Genomic DNA, 19,756 nt, shown 5'->3' with positions numbered 1-19,756 from the left:
ACCATTTTGGAGATACGAGGTTTTGATCCGACATCAGCGATATGTTCAACGTAAAGTTCAACGTAAAATTCTTGCAGGTTGCATGAGGTGTTGATATGACAGCGACTGCATGCATGTGTTAATGCATGAGAGCATCCCTGCATTGCTTGCACTTGGATGCTGCACTTGGGCTTAATTACGACAGACAGTAGGCAGACAGTAGAGCCACACTGAGATAGGGCGAGAGACCAAAAGACAGAGAAAGTGTGAGAGAGAAGAAGGGGATAGAAGGCTGTGCAGCTTGTGTGGGCCACAGACAGGGCTGTGTGCTTGATACACAATGAAAGACAGCTGGGATTTGGATAAGGGAGGCTTTCTGACACAGAGAATGTGTTCTGGGTCAGTGCTAAGGCATTTTGCTGTGGAGAGATAGCAGTGGGTATCAGCATAATGATATGGCACACTGTGGGAAATACCGTAGAGATTGCCAGCCTCCCAGAGCCTTCAATTACAACAGGATAAAAGCAAGTCTTTTTTTTCCACCACTCTGTAGTCAGGAGAAGTGTCTTCACAACTTTATTTATTTTTTTATTGCCATATTTGTTATTTGTTAAGCCCCATTATGCTTTACGAAACATGCTGAGAGGGTTTTAATGCATACGTAGGCCTGCCAGGGCTGAGGAGTTTGTTGCCATAATTTCAAGGGAAGTCATTGGTCAACCACAGCTTGGAAGAAATTGTGTACTTTTTGGTCACTAGTCCATCTTTGCAATAGTTACAGCCCAAAGTGGACAGTGGTGAAAATCTGTAGGCTTTGTTTAAAGTTAACCAAAGACATACAACTGGACATCATAAATTATGAACAGATGGTAGAAATGAGAGGGGACATTGTATGAAATGCTGCATTATGTTTGGCATATCTTAGTGCTGTCATCCATAAGCTAATTCATGGCAGCAACGGTGGCCAATCAAAGCTCCTCTTGATCTGCTGTGATGGCTCCTTAGTCAAAACAGATGGACTCCAAGGTCAAGCACAAGTCTTTTTAATCAGTGTAATTAATTGCAGTCCAGAGCATTGCTTTTGGGCCATTGTTGTCCAACATGGAGTCTCTGGCCAGTTTTGTTACTCCAAATCTGAGCGTGATAGTCATGGGCTAATAGCCTCTGTGCTGTTTAATCTCTGTCTTGATTAAGAGCTGTGTCTTACACAGGGTTCATATGGGAAGCCATATATATGGAAAGCACTCAGACTCCTATTTGCTTTCACCTTTTCAATTTTACAGCATGGATCACAAAACCGAAGTCGTAGGTGGGTCTAATCTTTAATCCCCAACATTATGTGTAGGTGGGTCTAATCTTTAATCCCCAACATTATGGAGAATAGTAATGGTCAAAGAATTTCCTCTGCTGTCTATCCCTCGCCACCAGATTATTGAGCCATTCTGTGTTGCTGCATATTTTCCCATATTTCTTTCTGCTGGATGGCTCGATTCCTTCCTGCTTGCTGGGTGGGCTCATGATTATTGAGATGCACCTCATGAGCTGTCATGATTGTTCTTCAGCCAGGTTGGGTATTAGCGTTAGTAAAAAGGAAATTCGATAAGAAGATTTCCGCTTAGTTCTGAAATTGTTTGTTCAATAATCCTAGAAAGGAGATTACGCTCATGATTGTGTTCTCTATCATTTCCTTGAAGAGTCAGTAAGACTTTATTGGGTCTGATGGTGTATAATGACCCCATATTCAGTTCAAACATGCTTAAACTGTCTTTCTCTGCCCTAGCAGTAAGCCCAACTGCAATGGGAATTCCCAAGTCGAAATGCATAAGAATTAAGACAAGTCAGCTTGTGTGAGTGAGGTAAGGTCAGGGCTTTCACCATCAAAGCCTTTCTTTAGAGATGGCATAAGACAACATTTTTTTTCTTTTACTATGCTTTAACAAGCTTAATTATTGAGCCCTTCACTTAAGATAAGCATCTAAAAGTATACTATCATGCTCAAACTACCCACTTACTCTACCACTCAACAGACAGAACTACACAGCTAAGAACATCACACATTACAAATGTGTGCTATATCAGACTAGATTTGTTACTGGATTGGATTCATTCTTCTTTCTCATATCTGATCCAGCATTTTCTGAAATCAGACTGATAGCGATATCAGGTATCAGATCAGTTCTCAAAGTACCGATGGCACTGATCTGATAGCATATATATATATTATATATATATTGTTTTTCAGTTTTTAGGTTTTTTCCTTCTCTTGTAAAGTTATCATTTAGTAGGTTTTCTTACGACAACAGCGATATATATATATATATGGATGGATCTACTAACTAAAATGGTGAGGTGTGCTGCGTTTTCCTGTAACAACACCCATTTTATGGGCTGTGACAAGACATTTCATGAGTAGGCATCCAAATAGCCCATTTTTTTTGTCATAACTTATGCAACTTAATCTAGGTGTGTTTATCTGAGCCGTTATTTCATAGAGATTAGTGTAACTACTTGAATATGTATAGGTATATCTATAATAAAAATAATAATAATAAGAAGAAGAAGAAGAAGAAGAAGAAGAAATAATCTATCCTCTTGTCATTTTTAAATCAGTGGAAGCAAATGTAAACCTCCATTAATAACTATTATGTGTGGAGTGATGGCTTCAGTTGTGCGCTCTCTGCCAGCAATCTACAGTTGGCAGTGAGCATCTATTTCTATGAAAAACCCTATGAGAATAAAAGCAAATAATATTAATGCAATGTGAACGCTTTTGCATTTCATGTATGTCCATGTGTTTGTTTAACCCTTTCCAAACCTCACCTTACAACACGACAGCCCAGCGTTATCTGTAGTTATCTTCCAATACCTGGTTTGGCTAGTCAGTTTTTTGGTTAAATTAAATCAGGTGTATTGCTGATGGATTTGAGCAAATCCATGTGATAATTGGAGGCACTGAGGAGAAATATGGAACCAAACCTAACTCTAAACATATCAATTACTTAAAAAAGATTAATTTCTCTTTTTGTAGCTTTAAAGTATTTATTTGTATTTAATATAATGTTACATTGTCTTCTCACTGTGAAGATAAACTGCTCAAATTTGCTTAAGGTGACAGAATAGAATAGTGTTGAATAGAATTACCTTTATTTTTATTCACACCTTCGGACTAGTGTTAAGTTATATGCATTGCATTGAAGGAAAAAAGCCTCACATACATCATTCACTCTCTCACTTGACATTTTGTTTTTTTTTTCATTTTACTTTTAATGCTTCTTTTTCAGGTTTCCAGATACCCTTTAGCCTGCTAATCTTTTGCAAGCCAATCAGAAGGCATTTTTTTTGTCACCGGTATTTTTGTTTCATCTAAAGGTAATGAGCGCCTCACACGTTACAGAGAGAACAACTCTGGCACGATATAGCTACCGCACACACACACACATACGCCCATGACGGCAGGCCTGCCAAGAGTAAATATGCATCTGTGTTAGAAGTTTTACTCTCGCCTCATATCTGCAGCTTTGAATACTCTGCCAGTGGATTTCTAGCCAGAACTCAAAGGTTGAAACGTTGAACTGATATTTAGGCATTAAGCACATTTACCCGAATGTGTGGTCTGCTGTTGATTTTCTCTGAAAAAATGGCTGGGTATTCCCTTATTCACCTTCTGTTTTGTCTTGTCTCACTCTGATCTTTGCTGATGCTTGTATTTATTTGTTATGTTATGAATGAGTGCTTCCCTCCCTCCTGTTGAAATGAATGGTTATTCTGTGGACTGTGTGTATTATTTTAGGAGGAACACATTTTATGTTTGGAGATGATTTATCTCAGCTGTTGAATTTTAGGCTCCAATTCAAGTTTGAAAGTGTAATTGTAGCTCAGTGTGTTTAAAATGTGATATATCTTTTGCAGCAATGGTAAGATACTGTATTGTGACACCTGTAGCACAAAAAAAATGAATTTCACTGTGTTTATTTGTGTTAAGGGGCCCATATAATGGAAAATTGAATTTCTCTTTCATTTCTTATATAAAAGAGATATACAAAAGAGTTTTATATGGTGTGTAAAATTTACGCTGTTCTAAATTCTGCTAAATGTACAGTTCACCTACCAGTCTGCATCATCCATATATGAATATTAAGCTGCAAAAACAGCCTGGTGTGAATTCATTGTTTTTGTAATGCCATGAAAACCAATACATTTACATACATCTGCCTGTTCAACATATAGCAGTCTAGCTCCATCCATTCACACTGAAGGGATAAGGAGTGTCTTAGCCTGGCTGCTTTTTGAAAGAGAGCAGCCAATTAGAACAGAGATCTTTTAAATATATCAGTCTTAAAGGCACAGAAACAAAACAGTCAATGTAACACTAAGGAATAATGAGAAGAAAATCCTAAGTGGAAATAAATTATGTCTTTTTTTAATATCAACAATCCACACAAATGTCATAAGTGGACCTCAAGGAAAGTTTATTTTATTAAAATAAATGATTGAACTTTACATTTTGTCAATACCAATATATTAATAAATTCTATGAAACTTTAACCGACGTTTCACTAGTGACTGTTTCGATAGTGACAATTTTAACTAATACATATGACACTACATAACTAGCAAACACAGCTGAACACAGTTAAAATCATCATATCTTTCATGAAAATTAATTACAGAAAATGTGTGTTTCAGTTGTGAAAAATCTTATCGTTTCACAGTGATTTTGAGACTTGGGGACACAGGGTTGGGATGTAGTCTCACTTCCTGCTCTAAAATGCAGGGGTGTGGCTAAAATAAGGCTCCGCCTATGGACTAAAGTTCTTATTGTTTTGGTAGTGACATGAAAACATAGGGCGGTATTTTTAATTTTTTTGGTGTGTTTGTTTAAAAATAAACTCATGATAAATCTAAATCTTTCAACTTAAAAAGAAATCAAGAAGATATTTAAAAAAACAACATGTTAAAAATGTTAAAATTATGTTGAAATTTACTGGTTAGGTTTTGGGACAGACACCTCCCAATACAAAGAACTTAATAAATGATGACTTTCTATACATTTAGCTCATAACTATCTGTATTAATTCCTTGAGTTTAAGTAGATTACAATATAATCCTGATAAATATCTAAGGTCTGTGCCCCCAAAGGTTCTTTGAGTGAAGAACTACTTTTGGATCCCTGAAGAACCATGTCTAAAATGTCTTCTTTTAGGGACCCAAAAGTGTTTTTTTTTCCATTTGGGTCTTGCCTGTCTGTAATTTGCATTTCTGTTGGTAAACAGTGATATCTAGTTTATCATTCTTACCAGAACCATCAGATACACAGTCTGCTACTTTTCCGAGACACATTTTTTCTTTCTTTCTCTTGCCTAGACCAATATCCCTTGGCCACACTACCACCCCCCTCTTCGGGGACAAATAATACTTTTCTTTCTTTTCTCCAAAGCTGTGTAAGTACAGAGTGATATAGTACAGGCAGTGATGTAACTGTCTGCCCTACCCACAAGCAGACCGCCCCCCAAAAAAAACAGATGAAACAAAGAAAAAAAAGTCAGCGATAAGCTCAAACAATCTCCCTCCCCTCCCACCTCACAGTAAGTGTTCACAGACAGACTGACATTAGACAAGCCAACATAGACAGGCCAACATGGGATACACAGGACAGACAGGGCAGACAAACAAACAACTTTGTTTAGTTTCACCACCCTGTTGATTGTTCTTATCCATTAGAATAGTCAACATGTGTTGACTGTAATAATTAAAGTCTTGGTTGTGGTAAACCAGAGACAGCTGTAGGTCCCATGGGGCCTTACAACTCTGCGTCGGTGCAAGGCGCCTCTGCTTTCTCTTTCTCTCCCTTCACACACCAACAGGAGCAGTCATCACCCACTAGATGAAAGCTCACAGTGTTCTCACTCACCTTTTAAAACAGCTTGCTTCAGATGCTGCATTTATAGCCCAGCGTTTAGACTGGGCAGACTTTCGCTAAAACAGTTTGGCTGGCCTCAGACAGGGCTTTCAGGTTGCCTTAGCATTACGTTTTTAATTTATCTGCTCTTGACCGAAGCCAGTAAGGAGATATAAAAATTAAGAGTGAAATTACGGGCAGTGCTTCCCCCCGTCCATTGCCGTAGGAGCAGTAATTCAGTTTTATTTTGTCTGCTCTCAACAGAATGCTCCCACTTCACCAAGAGATGACTTTAATATCCATTACCACATTTACCTTGCTCTTGACATATTTTTATTTTAGTTGAAAAAGAGCCATATGAGGATGAAATTTGTACTCTTGAGGGTATTACGAGCCACTCTAGAGACAGAACAATCAGCCAGTGTTTGTGGAGAGGAGTGTCCCATAAATTAATTTGAATTATATGTGTTTTACGTTTATTCATCGCAGTCGTTATTTTTCATGTGATGTCGACAGCAGGGGCCTAGCTTTGGCTCCCATACAGCATCTCTCATAACTGCATAGGACAGTTAGCCGGGGTGTAGCTTTATGCCATGGTTACATAATATTATTCATAATGGTGTGGTAAATATACCATTGATTTTTTTTTACACCATTTTAAAGTCCCAGTGAATCAGAAATGATAACACTTTTTTTGTCTGTACAGTGGCATATTTTGGAGAGAAATAGGGGATCAGAGAGGGTCTCTGAGACAGCAGAATATTTTCACATGATGATATGTGGAGGTGGTGGGAAGAGGAGGTAGAATACAGTGTTACTGGATGATATTATTTTTCACCACCCACTGGTGCACAGTCATGCTAATGAAAACTGGGAAGAGCTTTTTGAAGCTAAAAGTAAAAGTCATTACACTTCAATCGAAGATTGTGGGAAAATGAGAACATTTTAAATATTAAATATATGATGAATTGTGCTTAACCTATTTATATATACAAAAGAAAAAGTACAATAAGACAATCGGACACTGTAGCCAAATCGTTTGAACAATGCAGGCTTCATTTTCAGATTTGTGGTTAATGAAGTTCTAAAAACTGCTGTAGTTTAGGAAATTTAAAGATTGTTGAATGGGCATCAATGGGTTAATACTGATGCACTAATACTGTATCCATATCAGCCCTAATACTGGCTGTTACAGTATCAGTATCAACAATAGAGAATTTCTGATGTGACACAAACATGCATGTAAGTAGATGAACATTAACTGTGGTCAGCAACGTGTTGGCAGTAAAAAATGCTCACTGCAAAATCTCTAAAATACAAAAGCCTTCAAAGACCATGGATTCGCATGCTTTTTCCTACACAATTTCTCTGTGATAATTTGTTTTCTTGAGTTCTCATGATATGTATGTGACTATCAGGGCAAAACGAATATTGCTTTCAAATTATTCATGTCTTTATCACAACATAACACATACTGGGCCTCATTCACCAACCGTTCTTAAGAAGAAATTTCTTCTCAAAATCCACTTACACAGTTTTCACAAAGATATTTGGGGTTTGTTCTTAGGTAAGAACAGAATCTATACACACTCAAGAGCAGAAAGGTGCCAACAATTCTGCACTTTAAGAACACGTCATGAATCTGACATTTCTTATGTAATGATAATGATGAGTAACAAAAAGGTGAATCTATGGCTTCTGTACTAGTGCCAGTATTATTTAAAGATAAGCAATGCCAAAGAGCACTGTGACTTTTTGTAGCTCTGAAACCATTTAGTAAAAAGTGAAATTGTGTCAGGATTTATAGTCACCTATTGAGTAGTTATGTTAGATAGTGTTAGAATTGACCTTGGGATTTATATGGGCAGACACTGAGGGATCAAGTATCAGTATTATTCCATCCCTAGTATTCAAAATGAAGACATCAACTAACAGGATAAAAAGGTCTACTTCCATTTCAGGTTGACTTCAATTCAATTCAAGATGTATTTAGCACTTTTTACAACAGGCGTTGTCACAAGGCAGCTTTACAGAAAATCTGGATCCAAGCCCCAGATGAGCAAAGACAACAATGGCAAGAAAAATACTTCCTAAGAGCCAGAGGAAGAAAGTTTGAGAGAAACCAAGACTCAAAAGGGGAATTCATTCTCCTCTGGTCAGCACCAGAACAAAACAATGACAATAACAAGAGCAAAATGAAAATGAACGCATAAATAAATGTGACAATTATTATACAACAGTGAATATAGAATAAACAAAAGAGATGAGCCTATCATTGGTCAGAAGTGTTTAGATTAACCACTGATAACCAATGTTATTTACTGCTATTGTGTTAGCAGGGATGTTATTTACTACTAGTTATTTAATGCTACTGTTAGAGGTTCAATCAATCAGAGTAACAAATAAGAAATATGTAATGAGACTAATGAGAAATATGAGAGATATAAACTTCAAAACACCAGCTGCACGTTCCATGATGACAAAGACCAAGAGAAAGGATGTAGAATTACTTACGTACGTTAAAGTTAAGAACGTTTATTTTGCTCCTCCTATAAAAGTACCATTAAGTCTTTGTCACAATAGCGAAAATATATTAGTGATATGTTTTGCTTGTTTTCAGTCGGTACTGTTGAAGTAGGTACTGTATGTGGTCAGCTTTATCACTGGTCATGAATCCTCTTTTGATGATACTTCAAGTTGGCTGAAGCTGTCTGGCATATCTGTACTTACTGATTTGCTTTCAAATAAGGAGGATCAGTAACTAAGCAACACTCAGCACTGTTTGGTGCCCAGAAGAGAGTGTGTGTGTGTTTGTGTGTCAGAATTCTTGTTAGGAAGGGTCAGCTTTGTGTTTTTTCTTCCACCAGTGCATGTTAGTGTGACCTACCTGCTGGACTGTGAGTTCACTATTATATTTGACTCCTGCTGCATGATCAGCTAACAGCTGGACAGCGGTCCAAAGCAAATTAGTGTGGTGCTAATCTGGCTGGCTAGCACCCTCCTGCACTGACCCCTCATGAGTACAGTGTGTTTCCACCTCTCTCTCGCTTTCTCCTTTCTCCCCAGCAACTCAGAGTTGGTGGGATTGGATTTCACGCTGGAGGTTTGGACGCTGAGGCTCTGAGGTGACTACAGGAGAGTAGAAAAGAATAAAACAATATATGGTCATTACTGTCAGGAAAACAAGTCTACAAGGAATGATAGCCTTGCTGTAAGACGAATCTGGAGGAGAGAAAAGTGCTATTATTATTGTCTTCTGGGTGATTTGCAGCCTTTTATCTTGCTGCTGGATTGTCTGTAGTTGGAGAAAGTTTAAGCGTGCTGTGTGAATCAGTGAAACATATGAGCCTGCATCTCTGTTGGAGTCTGACGTTAATAGAACTGCCTGACTAGCTAGTAAATCTCCTGTTTTGTTTTGATAACTCTCAATACATCACTCATAATAACACTATGCATCATTTTGCTTCAGCTTTTCCCAGACGCATGATTCATCTAAATGGTAGTTGCATGGATGGGATGAGAGTGATTTTTCTGCTACTGGAAATCTTTTAAAGCTGTGCAACTCATTAAGGTCTTTTAAAGCTCAGCTACCTCATGCTTTGTTATTTCAATATTCATACCCTCAGTGAAGGCCTGTTTATGACATTACCACATTCATGTGGGGCGTGTACTTGTGTGTTCTGTTGTTCCTTTATTGCACACCTGTGTAAAAGCTACAGTAATGTGCAAAAGTCAGAAACCACCCTTCGTTTATTCAATTTCCAGTCAAAACCACCTTAAGCACACATTTTTCAGGAGATATTTCTGAGGAGGATTAGATATAAGATCATCCACTTGCATAAAAATGGAAAAGTCAAAAGAACAAATAAAAAAAAACAGTTTTTCCAAAACAAAAATAATTAAATATATTAAATAATTAAAAGATACAGAGAAAATGGGACAAATGGGCCTGGTAAACCACTAAACCACTGTCAGATAAACAGTACTCAAAGCTTTTATCTTTGAAGGATACACTCTTAAAAAAGATGGTTCTTCAAGGGTTCTTTAGTAAAGAAAATGGTCCTATAAAGAACCTTGAATACTCAAAAAAGCACTGCAGGATTAAATGGTTCTTTGCATTGTGAAGGGTGTCTTCAGAATGTGCTGTAGATGGTTCTATTTAGAACCTTTTTGAAAAGGGTTCTTCTATTGTTATGATGTCAAGCTTGTAACAATAGAAGAACCCTTTTGGGTGCTATACAGTCAAAAAGGTTCTATATAGAACCATATATACAGCACATTCTCCTTCAATCTAAAGAGCCATGTCATGATGCAAAGAACCCTTTAATCATGCAAAGGGTTCTTTGAGTGTCCATGGTTCTTTGTAGAACCATATTCTTTACTAAAGAACCCTTGAAGAACCATCTTTTTTAAGAGAGTAGGAGAAAATCAAGCCTCACCCCTGCTTCAGATCTGAAAAAAAAATCCACAGGTGTTTCTGTCCATCCTTCCACTCAATGTAGTGTGTCTGAAAGGATGTGTAGCTATAAAGAAGCCCTGACTGAGAAAAGGAAAGAGAAAAAAGGAGAAAACTGCAAATTAAACAAAGGAGGTTTTGATGTCCTCAGAACAAAATACTGGCCACCCCAGACCTCAGCATCATTGAATGTGTTTGGGAAAGTACTTCTAAATAACAACGTTGAAGACTGAACTTTGGAGGTGTAGAAAATATCCCAGCAGCTTTCTTTGAAAAAACTGAAAGCAAGTCTCACGAAAAGAATAGAAGCTGTAATAAAAGGAATAAATAACATACACACATACACATATTGTGGCCATATTTGGTGATCTGTATCAAACTATCTGTCTAACTGTGCTCTGTATGTGCAGTGGCTGATTGGAGACAGAGAGAACCAGTGTGCGATCATTTGCTCCAAGACACATGGCAAGCCTGTGTGTGGCTCAGATGGACGCAGTTATGATACTAGCTGTGACCTGCAGAGGGCAAAATGCAAAGACCGCACTCTCACGCTAGCCTACAGGGGCCGATGCAGAGGTGGGTATTTACACAGATTGTGCTTTCTTAGGGTGTTATTCTCCCAGATGTAACTACATATTCAAGTCTCACAATTACGCACAAGAAAGCATCTGTTCTCATGGATATTAACCCCTTAAACCCTGTGTAGGCCCACATTTCAACTTACACTAATCTGGAGTTGTGATTGTTCAGAAATAGGGATGAACAATGATATTGGCAGATAATGAGTTAAAAAAAAAAAATTAGCAACTGACAGTTGCTTAGATTTGGGCAATAATTCAATGCAATAATTCATGACGTTTTGATTGTACTCCAGAAGAGCAGAACATTTAGGCATCATATTGGATGATTGTACTTAAGTGTCTTCCATTTTATTCATACCACTGTTGTCAGAGTAAAACCTTGTATCTCCAAAATGAGAACTTTACAGGAGAAGGAAAAACATACTCTACTTTTAATGTAAGTCAATGGAACCAGACTTTTTTCCAAATAATTTTGGGTCATTTCTGTTGGTCCATTTATCATGAAATTTACACACAATGTATAGGACCATGGATCCTTTCAAATTAAAAATGACAAAAATGGAGATACAAGCTTTTGTTCTGACAGCAGCAATATATAATATGTATGTTTTTTTTTTTCATATTTCTCCATAATGCTAATTCAGGTAGGTATAATCCAAATTTGTACATTTTAAAAGTAACCTTAGTCAGAATGCCTACAGCACACAGTGAAGAAACAATGTGATTGGTTAGAGGGCTCATTTGTATAGCGCAGCATTGTAGCATTACTATTTAAATACCAATATCATGATAATGATTTGAAAACAATATATTGTGCAGCCTTTCTAATCATTTGAATAGTAGATACCGGCTTGAGATTAATTACTGGATTAGCCTACAGTTTAGGAGACTATTTATGTTACATTATTTAAACGCAGAACTGCAGACTCTGATGGTTTTATTGTTTTAATACATTTAAGGTAAAAATTGGCCACGAATTGACCAGCCTCCAATGCTTCCTGCTCCGACACTGTCTTCAGAGGGGAAAGAGCTGGAGCTTAAAGGTATGAACACACCTAAACCCATATTTATCACACTTCTCAGAGTAAGATTGCTTATTGACTTTTATAAAACACTGAATAGAATTTAAAGAAATAATGAGACTTGATCTCAGTTTAGTGTTCTTATGTTGAAATGCTTGATACAAAAGAAATGCAACATTCAGTGGAGTTCAGTGGGTTTACTTGGACTTCAGATCATGGTAGGTTCTTTAGTAAAGGGAGGGCTTCTATTTAGAACCATGAGCTCTATATAGGACTATTTCATGCTTCAATTGTTCTTTGCATGGTGAAATGGTTCTTGTGTGTTGTACTCACTTAAAAAGATGGTTCTTCAAGGGTTCTATATAGTCTATATAGAACCATGAACACTCAAAGAATGAAATGGTTCTTCAGACTGACGGACAATGTGTTATACATGGTTCTATATAGAACTATTTCATGCTTAAATGGTTCTTTGCATAGTGAAATGGTTCTTCAGATTAATAGAGAATGTGTTGTACACACTTTAAAAAGTTGGCACTTTAACAGTTCTTTAGTAATGAAAATGGCTCTATGTAAAACCATGAACACACAGCATGATTAAAGGGTTCTTTGCAGTTCTTCAGATTGATGGAGAATGTGTTGTATATGGTTCTATACAGAACCTTTTTGGCAAGGGTTTTAAATAGCACCAGAAGGGGTTCTTCTATTGTTACTTGACACTGTTACAATAGTACAACCCTTCTGCACACTCTCTATCAACCTGAAGAACCATTTCATGATGCAAATTCATTAATCATGCAAAGGTTTCTTTGAGCATTCATGGTTCTGTATAAAACCATCTTCTTTACAAAAGTACCCCTGAAGAACCAACTTTTTTTAAGAGTGTATATGGTTCTATATAGCACCTTTTTGAAAATGGTTCCATATAGCCCAAAAAAGGGTTCTGCTATTGTTGTGATGCCAAGCTTGTTGCAACAAAAGAACCCTTTTTGATGCTATGTAGAACCATATGCAACACATTCTCCATCAATCTGAAGCCTTTATACAATGCAAAGAACCAATTAAGCATGAAATGATTCTATACGGAACTCATGGTTCTAAACAGAACCATTCTCTTTTCTCAAAGAACCCTTGAAGAATCATCTTTCTTTTAAGAGTGAAGGTGTGTGAGGTTATGTCAGTGCAAAGGAAGCTGTATCTACATCAGCTGTTGAGGCTTTACAAGACAGGTGTCCAGATGTACGTGTTAGATCAGAGGAAACATGCAGTCCCCAGAGAATTACAGCTAACTACCAGAGTAGAGCATGGTTTTCATTTTATGCCCATTGGTATGCATGTAAGTGTTTACAGACCATGTTCTCGCAGACCTCTGGATATCAGGAATTTCATCCAAAGATTGAAGGAATTCAAAGCTATGGTTCGCATCTCACTTTATCTCTAAAACATTATTTACAAAGCATTCTTAAAGTACTAGATTAAAATCAGAATTAGCCAAATAAGTACCATCAGACCTAAGAATAAGTGGAACCACTGATTGTTGACTCTCCTTAGCTCTTCACCTTGCCTTTCCCTTAACAGCCACCGACTCAAGTAGCCTGTCTAGATAAAAAGACAGTGAATATCAAAATGTATTGCTATTTCAGACCAAAAGCAGAAAAAGCTATGCATCAGCATTTTAGGCCTCTAACATTATTTTATTTCTTTTTCCTGTCTCAAGTATGTTTTCCGGGCGAGCGCAAATGGAATGTATTCTCTTGGGTGAACTGTAATCAAAATAGCAAATGCATCTGAATTCAGATCTACAAGGTTCCAAGGTTGTTGTCTTTAACATTGTTTTAATTGAGGTTTCAAAAGTAGTTAAGTACCAAATATGCAATCATAAGCTACATAGGGTTAGATTAGAACAATTTATCAGATTTCATAATTGTATGCTTATAAGTGAGAAGGTTTTTTTCATGTGGGCCACGTAAGTGTGCTGTGGAGTACATGGGCTTTAGGCTGGACAGGGTCAGGCCAGGCCATCAAAGTGAAAAATGTAAGATGTTTTATGGTCCACATACTGTGTGCAACATTAGTTCTGAGATGAAGACTTGATGGAGAGATGTTGTGAAAGTTAAACGGCATGCAAAGCACCAGTGGCGTAACTAGGATTTAAAACATTTAATTCCTCTTCCAACCAGTATTGTTATGTCTCAAGGCATGCTGCTCCACCCACTAGCATCTAAAGTTAAATATTTGTTAGACTAACTATTTGGTTTGTTATATAACATTGAAATAAATACAAATAAAAGCAAATAAACACAAACACAAGGTGCAGTGGAAAAGAATCGTATTTGTCAGTGAAGGTATTCATATGTTGATTAGATGAATACAGTTTGAAGAACACAGGTTTGTTCCTGAATTCTAACTGCAGAAGCACATATCTCCATTTTTCTCAATCTTTATTTTTCTAAATAATATGATCAGAGCTGTTGTCCTGTCCTTTACACTGTATGAGTTATAGTGATAATAGACCAATAGAAGCACTCCAAAATACTATGTATTATGTGTATATCATGTATATGCTTTAAGAAGACCAATCACACTAGAGATTCAGAGGACAAAGGGGGTCTTGTTCACATATTAATGGTGTATTGGTGGCTGCGTGGTGCTCTAGTGTAGTTCATCTTGAGCGCAACTGGTCTAGGCAGTCCAACAGAACTGTTTGGACTAATACAGTCTCCCAGAAAAAGAAGAAAAAAATGCAGATTTTATTCCAAGTAATTCTTGAGTGTTTCTATTGGTCTATTCATCATCATAGTTCACACAATGTAATGGGGCAGCTGTACTGATCAAATTATGTAGAAAAATAAAGGTTGAGAAAAATGGAAATACATATTTCTTTTTTTGATGACAATTTGTAGCTTTTCATTCAAGCTGGATCCTTTACATCCTTACAAACTTGCAACTGTGAGAACTATGACTTAGACGAGGTGTTGACAATTACATTTTGCCTGTCAAAAGAAGTCCTTGTTGCTGGTAATATGGGAAATATTTGCTGGTGAAGCAGTAGTAAATTATATTTAAATTATCCTTCAGTGTACCCAGTCAAGAGCATCCCAAATGAGTTCCACCTTGCTCCTGGTCTGAATTAGCTCTTACAGCTTTAAACTCCTAATATATTAGATCATTACAGGAGGAAAACGATGGTCATACTTGTCAGATGAATTGTAGACGTCCAAACCAAGTCTAGAGCTGCCTCTTGCAACCTGCTGTTTTTAGCCACTCACTCACTCCACACGCCTGGTCCAGCAAGAGTTCTTTGTTTCTCTTTCTATGCATGAATTTATGAGTGTCTCACTTGTGTAGATTGTGTGTGTGTGTGTTTGTGAGTGCATGTCTTGTTTTTAGGGCACATACATACACATACCTTCAGTGTGTCTACCAATTTGTGAGCAGTTTGTAAAAGGCTGAACTTGTTTGTTTAATGGTGAAAATTAGCTGCTATTATAGTAGTTAGCTTCTCCTCACTCTGGGAGTGCTCCAGCATTGTGATCCAGGGTTTAACTGTTGTTTATTTGTCCAAAATAACCTACCATCACCATGTATTAAGCAGCCAAGTGCTGGCATTTGATCCTTTTGCTTAACAACTTCATAGGTTTCAACTACTTTGTGGGGAGATGTCAAACATGAAGAAATTTGAATGTGTCCAGAATGATGTACAGAGCTGTAGATGACTGAAAAAGCTGTATAACACAGAGAATAGAATTAACATCCAAAATCCATCATATTTGAATTGCGCTGATCAAGTCTCAAAGCAGATTAACTTATCAAATAATTACTATAAAAAGATAATTACAGTATATTATTTATCATTTAATAACTTCTTGGTATTTTATTGAATTCAATTAAATTTTCGGCACACCATCAAAATAAAAGAAAATTGCCCGTGCAAATATTCTTTTTTGTGTATTTTATATTTAATAGATGTCTTTTTTCCCCAGTATGTTACCCTTAGCAAATAAATAGATATTGTGCATAAAATTTTAACTTTTGCATATGGCTAATTTTTGTAACTGCCAGTTTCTGGGTGCAATACTGCAACACTTTTTAACACCTCAGACTTGCCATACTAGGGTATTCATCATGTGTGTATTTGGAGTCTTTCTGTAATATAGATATCATTCCAATGTGTTTCTTTCAGCTTATAAGAGTTGTAGACCGTTGAGTAAATCCATCTGTTGGTGTCTTTTAGACGCGGGCCAGTCAAAGTGCCGGGTGGAGAGGAGCCAGGCTCTGGAGCAGGCCAAAAGACCCCAGGAGTCCATCTTCATCCCAGAGTGCAATGAGGATGGGACATTCGCCCAGGTCTGTATCTGGATCAGCGTGTCCTATAGATTACCTTTGACACCAGTGAACACGGTGCAGTCCGCAGAGTATTTTGTGGAGGAGAAATGAGCCACTTGAGATTCGCTCAGGGCCTTGATCTCAGTCCAAGGAACATGGAGCTTTTCTGTATTTCTCATCAATAAGTGAACTTTGAGAATGCTTGTGGAAAAGTGTGCATTAACTCACTTTAGAGACCTGCCAGAGCCACTCAGTCCATTCATGTATTAATTTGTCAAACAGGGCTTGCCAGGTCCAGACAAGCTGTTGGTGAATAAGACATATCACTGAAAGTTACTCTTCTTTAGCTGAACATCTTCAGCAGAATTTTTCACATAGTTTTGTGTAGGAACTGCTAGACAGCTTGCTAGGATGCACTGATATAGAATTTCAAACAGTTTCTGTTGATAATAATTAAAACAAGAATTAGCACTTTTTTGTGCCCAGTACCAATAACAATGACTGATAAGAAAGAAGTCAAAACTCTACTATTTACTATTACTATACTACTATTATCAATCTTACCATATTATCATATTTATATTACACTCTTAAAAAAGCTCTTTGTGCCTAGCACATTTGCTTCATTAAAAAATTAAAAAAATCATGTTAGAAAAAGAGATTTTTAAGTGTGTAAAGAGCCTTTAAATGATTTGAAGAACCTTTAGTCTTACAGTGGTAGGATGGTGTTGAGGCACTAAGTTTGTGATTATCAGCTGTAATTTCAACATAAGACCAATGATCATTATTATATTTTTCAATTTATCAGCAAATAATGCCAATCGCCAATATATTGTAAAGCCCTATGCTTTTTCTAAAAAGGGTGCCGCAAAGGTTCTTTAAGTGATGACACAGAAGAACCAGTTTTGGTTCCCTAAAAAAAAGTTTTAAAAAAGAGATTTTCGATTGTGAAGAAACTTTTAAGGACTTAAGAACCTATATAAAGGTTCTATACCAACTTAATGTATATGTATTTTAATGTATATTCTAGAAGGATTCTTCCTAGAATTCTTCTAGAATATATATTATTTAGAAAGATGTATGGCACTCACACATCCCATTTATTGAAACGTTTTTTAGGGAAACCAAAAGTAGTTTATATGCCATAATGCAAAAACCCTTTCTGCATCTTTCTTTAAAGAATGTTAAAGAAAATGCATGATAAATAAAAAAAAGAGATAAAGTCACACCTCCACTCAAATTTTGGTTCCCAAGGTAACCATGTTTGAAAAAGAGTGTGAAGAATCTTAAGGCTTAAAGAGTGTTGAATTCCCTTCACCTCTGTGTGTATGTGTGCTTTCAGGTCCAGTGCCACACTCTTACAGGCTACTGCTGGTGTGTGACCACAGATGGCAAGCCTGTCAGCGGGTCCTCGGTGCACAACAAGACTCCAGTGTGCTCAGGTACTCCAGTGCGTGCGTGGATAGACGACAGGATACAGTGTACACAGTGGCTTTGATTCAGTTTATATTAAATTCAGCACTGATGATTTTACTGCATTTGTGTTTGAATGCTCTGTCTGCTGTAGCATAGCAGCAGCGTCTGTGCATCATAACTTTGAGACTTATTAGACTTTTCCAGGTTCTGCTCTTTGTTTGACTCAGTAAGCTGTTAAAGTCTAGCTACTGCTGTGTTTATTTTACATGTCCTCTGTTTGTGCGCTGCGTCCAGGACTGATGGATCTCTTGGAGGATTTTCTCGGACTTAAAATGTTCAGCCATTTCTCTCTCCAATTTTTCTCTATCTGCCTACGCTAGAGTTTCTTTCCATAACTTTTCTCCTCCAACCCCCTTTACCATCAGACACACACACATACGCACACGTGCAACTGCTTTCCGAGGAAGATGCTTGGAGTGAGGGGAGCCGTTCTCTGTGAAAGTGAATGGGAATACTTTACTGTAATGGCTATAATTTCCCTGCTGAAGATAATACCCTGGACCCTTGCCAGAACCAGATTGCACTATGATTGGAGCACCTGTTTCTAGTCCAGTTTCTTTTTTTTCCGTGTGGTTATACATGTTGTAGTGATGGGATATCTTATACTGATATAGGCTTCTACAGATTCTCTGGACTACTTCATGATTGGTAACACTTTACTGAAAAGGCAGCATCTGTAGGCTATGGACACCTACGTAAGCCTTTCATAGCAACTGCCATAAATCTATATAAAGCTTATTCCAAGGCTGCCTTTGTCCATTTTGATGTCATTTCACCTCAGCAAGTGTTTTAACAGCTGATGCATGTGGGAATAAGCCTTTATAAATACATTATGTGAACAAAAGTTTTGGGACACCTGCACATTACCCCAGCTTTTATGACATCCCATTCTAAATCCATAGGCAATAATATGGAGTAAGTTCCCCCCTTTGCAGCTATAACAGCTTCCACTCTTCTGGGAAGCTTTCAACAAGATTTTGGAGAGTGTCTGTGGGAATTTTTGCCCATTCATCCAGAAGGGGTTGAGGTCAGGGCCCTGTGAGGGCCAGTCAACTTCTTCCACACCAAACTCAACCAGCCATGCCTTTATGGACCTTGCTTTATACACTGGGGCTCAGTCATGCTGGAACAGAAAAGGGCCTTCCCCAAACTGTTCCCACAAAGTTCAAAGTACACAATCATCCAAAATGTCTTGTTATGCTGAAGCATTAAGATTTCCCTTCACTGGAATTAAGGGGTCTAGGCCAACCCCTGAAAAACAACCCCATAGCATTATCCCTCCTCCAGCAAACTTTACACTACCCATTTCGTGAAGCTCCTAACATGCAGTTCTTTTGCTGATGTTGCATCCAGAGGCAATCTGGAACTGTTCAGTGAATGACTGAACAGAGGCTCTGTGTACTTCAGCATTCTGCAGTCCCACTCTGTGAGTTTGCATGGTCTGCCGCTTTGTGGCTAAGCTGTTGTTTCTCCTAGATGCTTCCATTTCACAATAATAGCACTTACAGTTGACAGGAGCAGATCCAGCAGGACAGAAATTTCACAAATTGACTTGTGTCAGAGGTGGCATCCTATGACAGTGCCATGTTTAAAGTCATTGAGCTCTTCAGTACGACCCACTCTTTTGCCAGTGTTTGTCTGTCGAGACTGCAAGGCTATGTGCTTAATTTTATACACCTCTTAGCAGTGGGTGTGGCTGAAACACCAGAACTCAATAATTAGGAGGGGTGTCCCAATACTTTTGTCTATATAGTGTATCTATACAGGTCACTTGTCATGTACTGCTTATGTAGGTGTTTTACAACAAAATGCTGCCCTTCAGTAAAGTGTTACCTCATGATGTTTGCACACATTGTGGGTCAGAGACACCTCTAAAGCTTTTTGCTTAAAATTTAGTATTCCAACTACTTTGAAGGTGGCAGGTTGTGCTGTTTTGGAGTAAGCTCTAACTCAGTCTACCTGTTACCCTGCTTTCCTGCATAAGATCCAATAATTTCATTATTGTTTCTTGCAAAGG

General features: G+C 37.6%; 1 protein-coding gene across 7 annotated transcripts in view; it reads left to right on the top strand.

Annotated features, from left to right (window-relative positions):
• smoc1 (SPARC related modular calcium binding 1) overlaps nt 1-19,756 on the top strand; it is a 56,976-nt gene that overhangs the window by 7,751 nt on the left and 29,469 nt on the right. For all 7 annotated transcript variants that reach the window (XM_036593524.1, XM_036593523.1, XM_036593522.1 and 4 more), the window contains exons 2-5: nt 10,745-10,910; nt 11,875-11,958; nt 16,172-16,284; nt 17,606-17,705. In XM_036593524.1, the coding sequence (XP_036449417.1) occupies nt 10,745-10,910; nt 11,875-11,958; nt 16,172-16,284; nt 17,606-17,705 (463 nt within the window). The remainder of the gene's footprint in view (nt 1-10,744; nt 10,911-11,874; nt 11,959-16,171; nt 16,285-17,605; nt 17,706-19,756) is intronic.

This window comes from Colossoma macropomum, unplaced genomic scaffold (assembly GCF_904425465.1).
Source record: "Colossoma macropomum unplaced genomic scaffold, Colossoma_macropomum, whole genome shotgun sequence".
Taxonomy (NCBI): domain Eukaryota; kingdom Metazoa; phylum Chordata; class Actinopteri; order Characiformes; family Serrasalmidae; genus Colossoma; species Colossoma macropomum.
The sequence above is the reverse complement of the archived record's forward strand: the minus strand, read 5'-3'. Positions and strand labels throughout refer to the sequence as shown.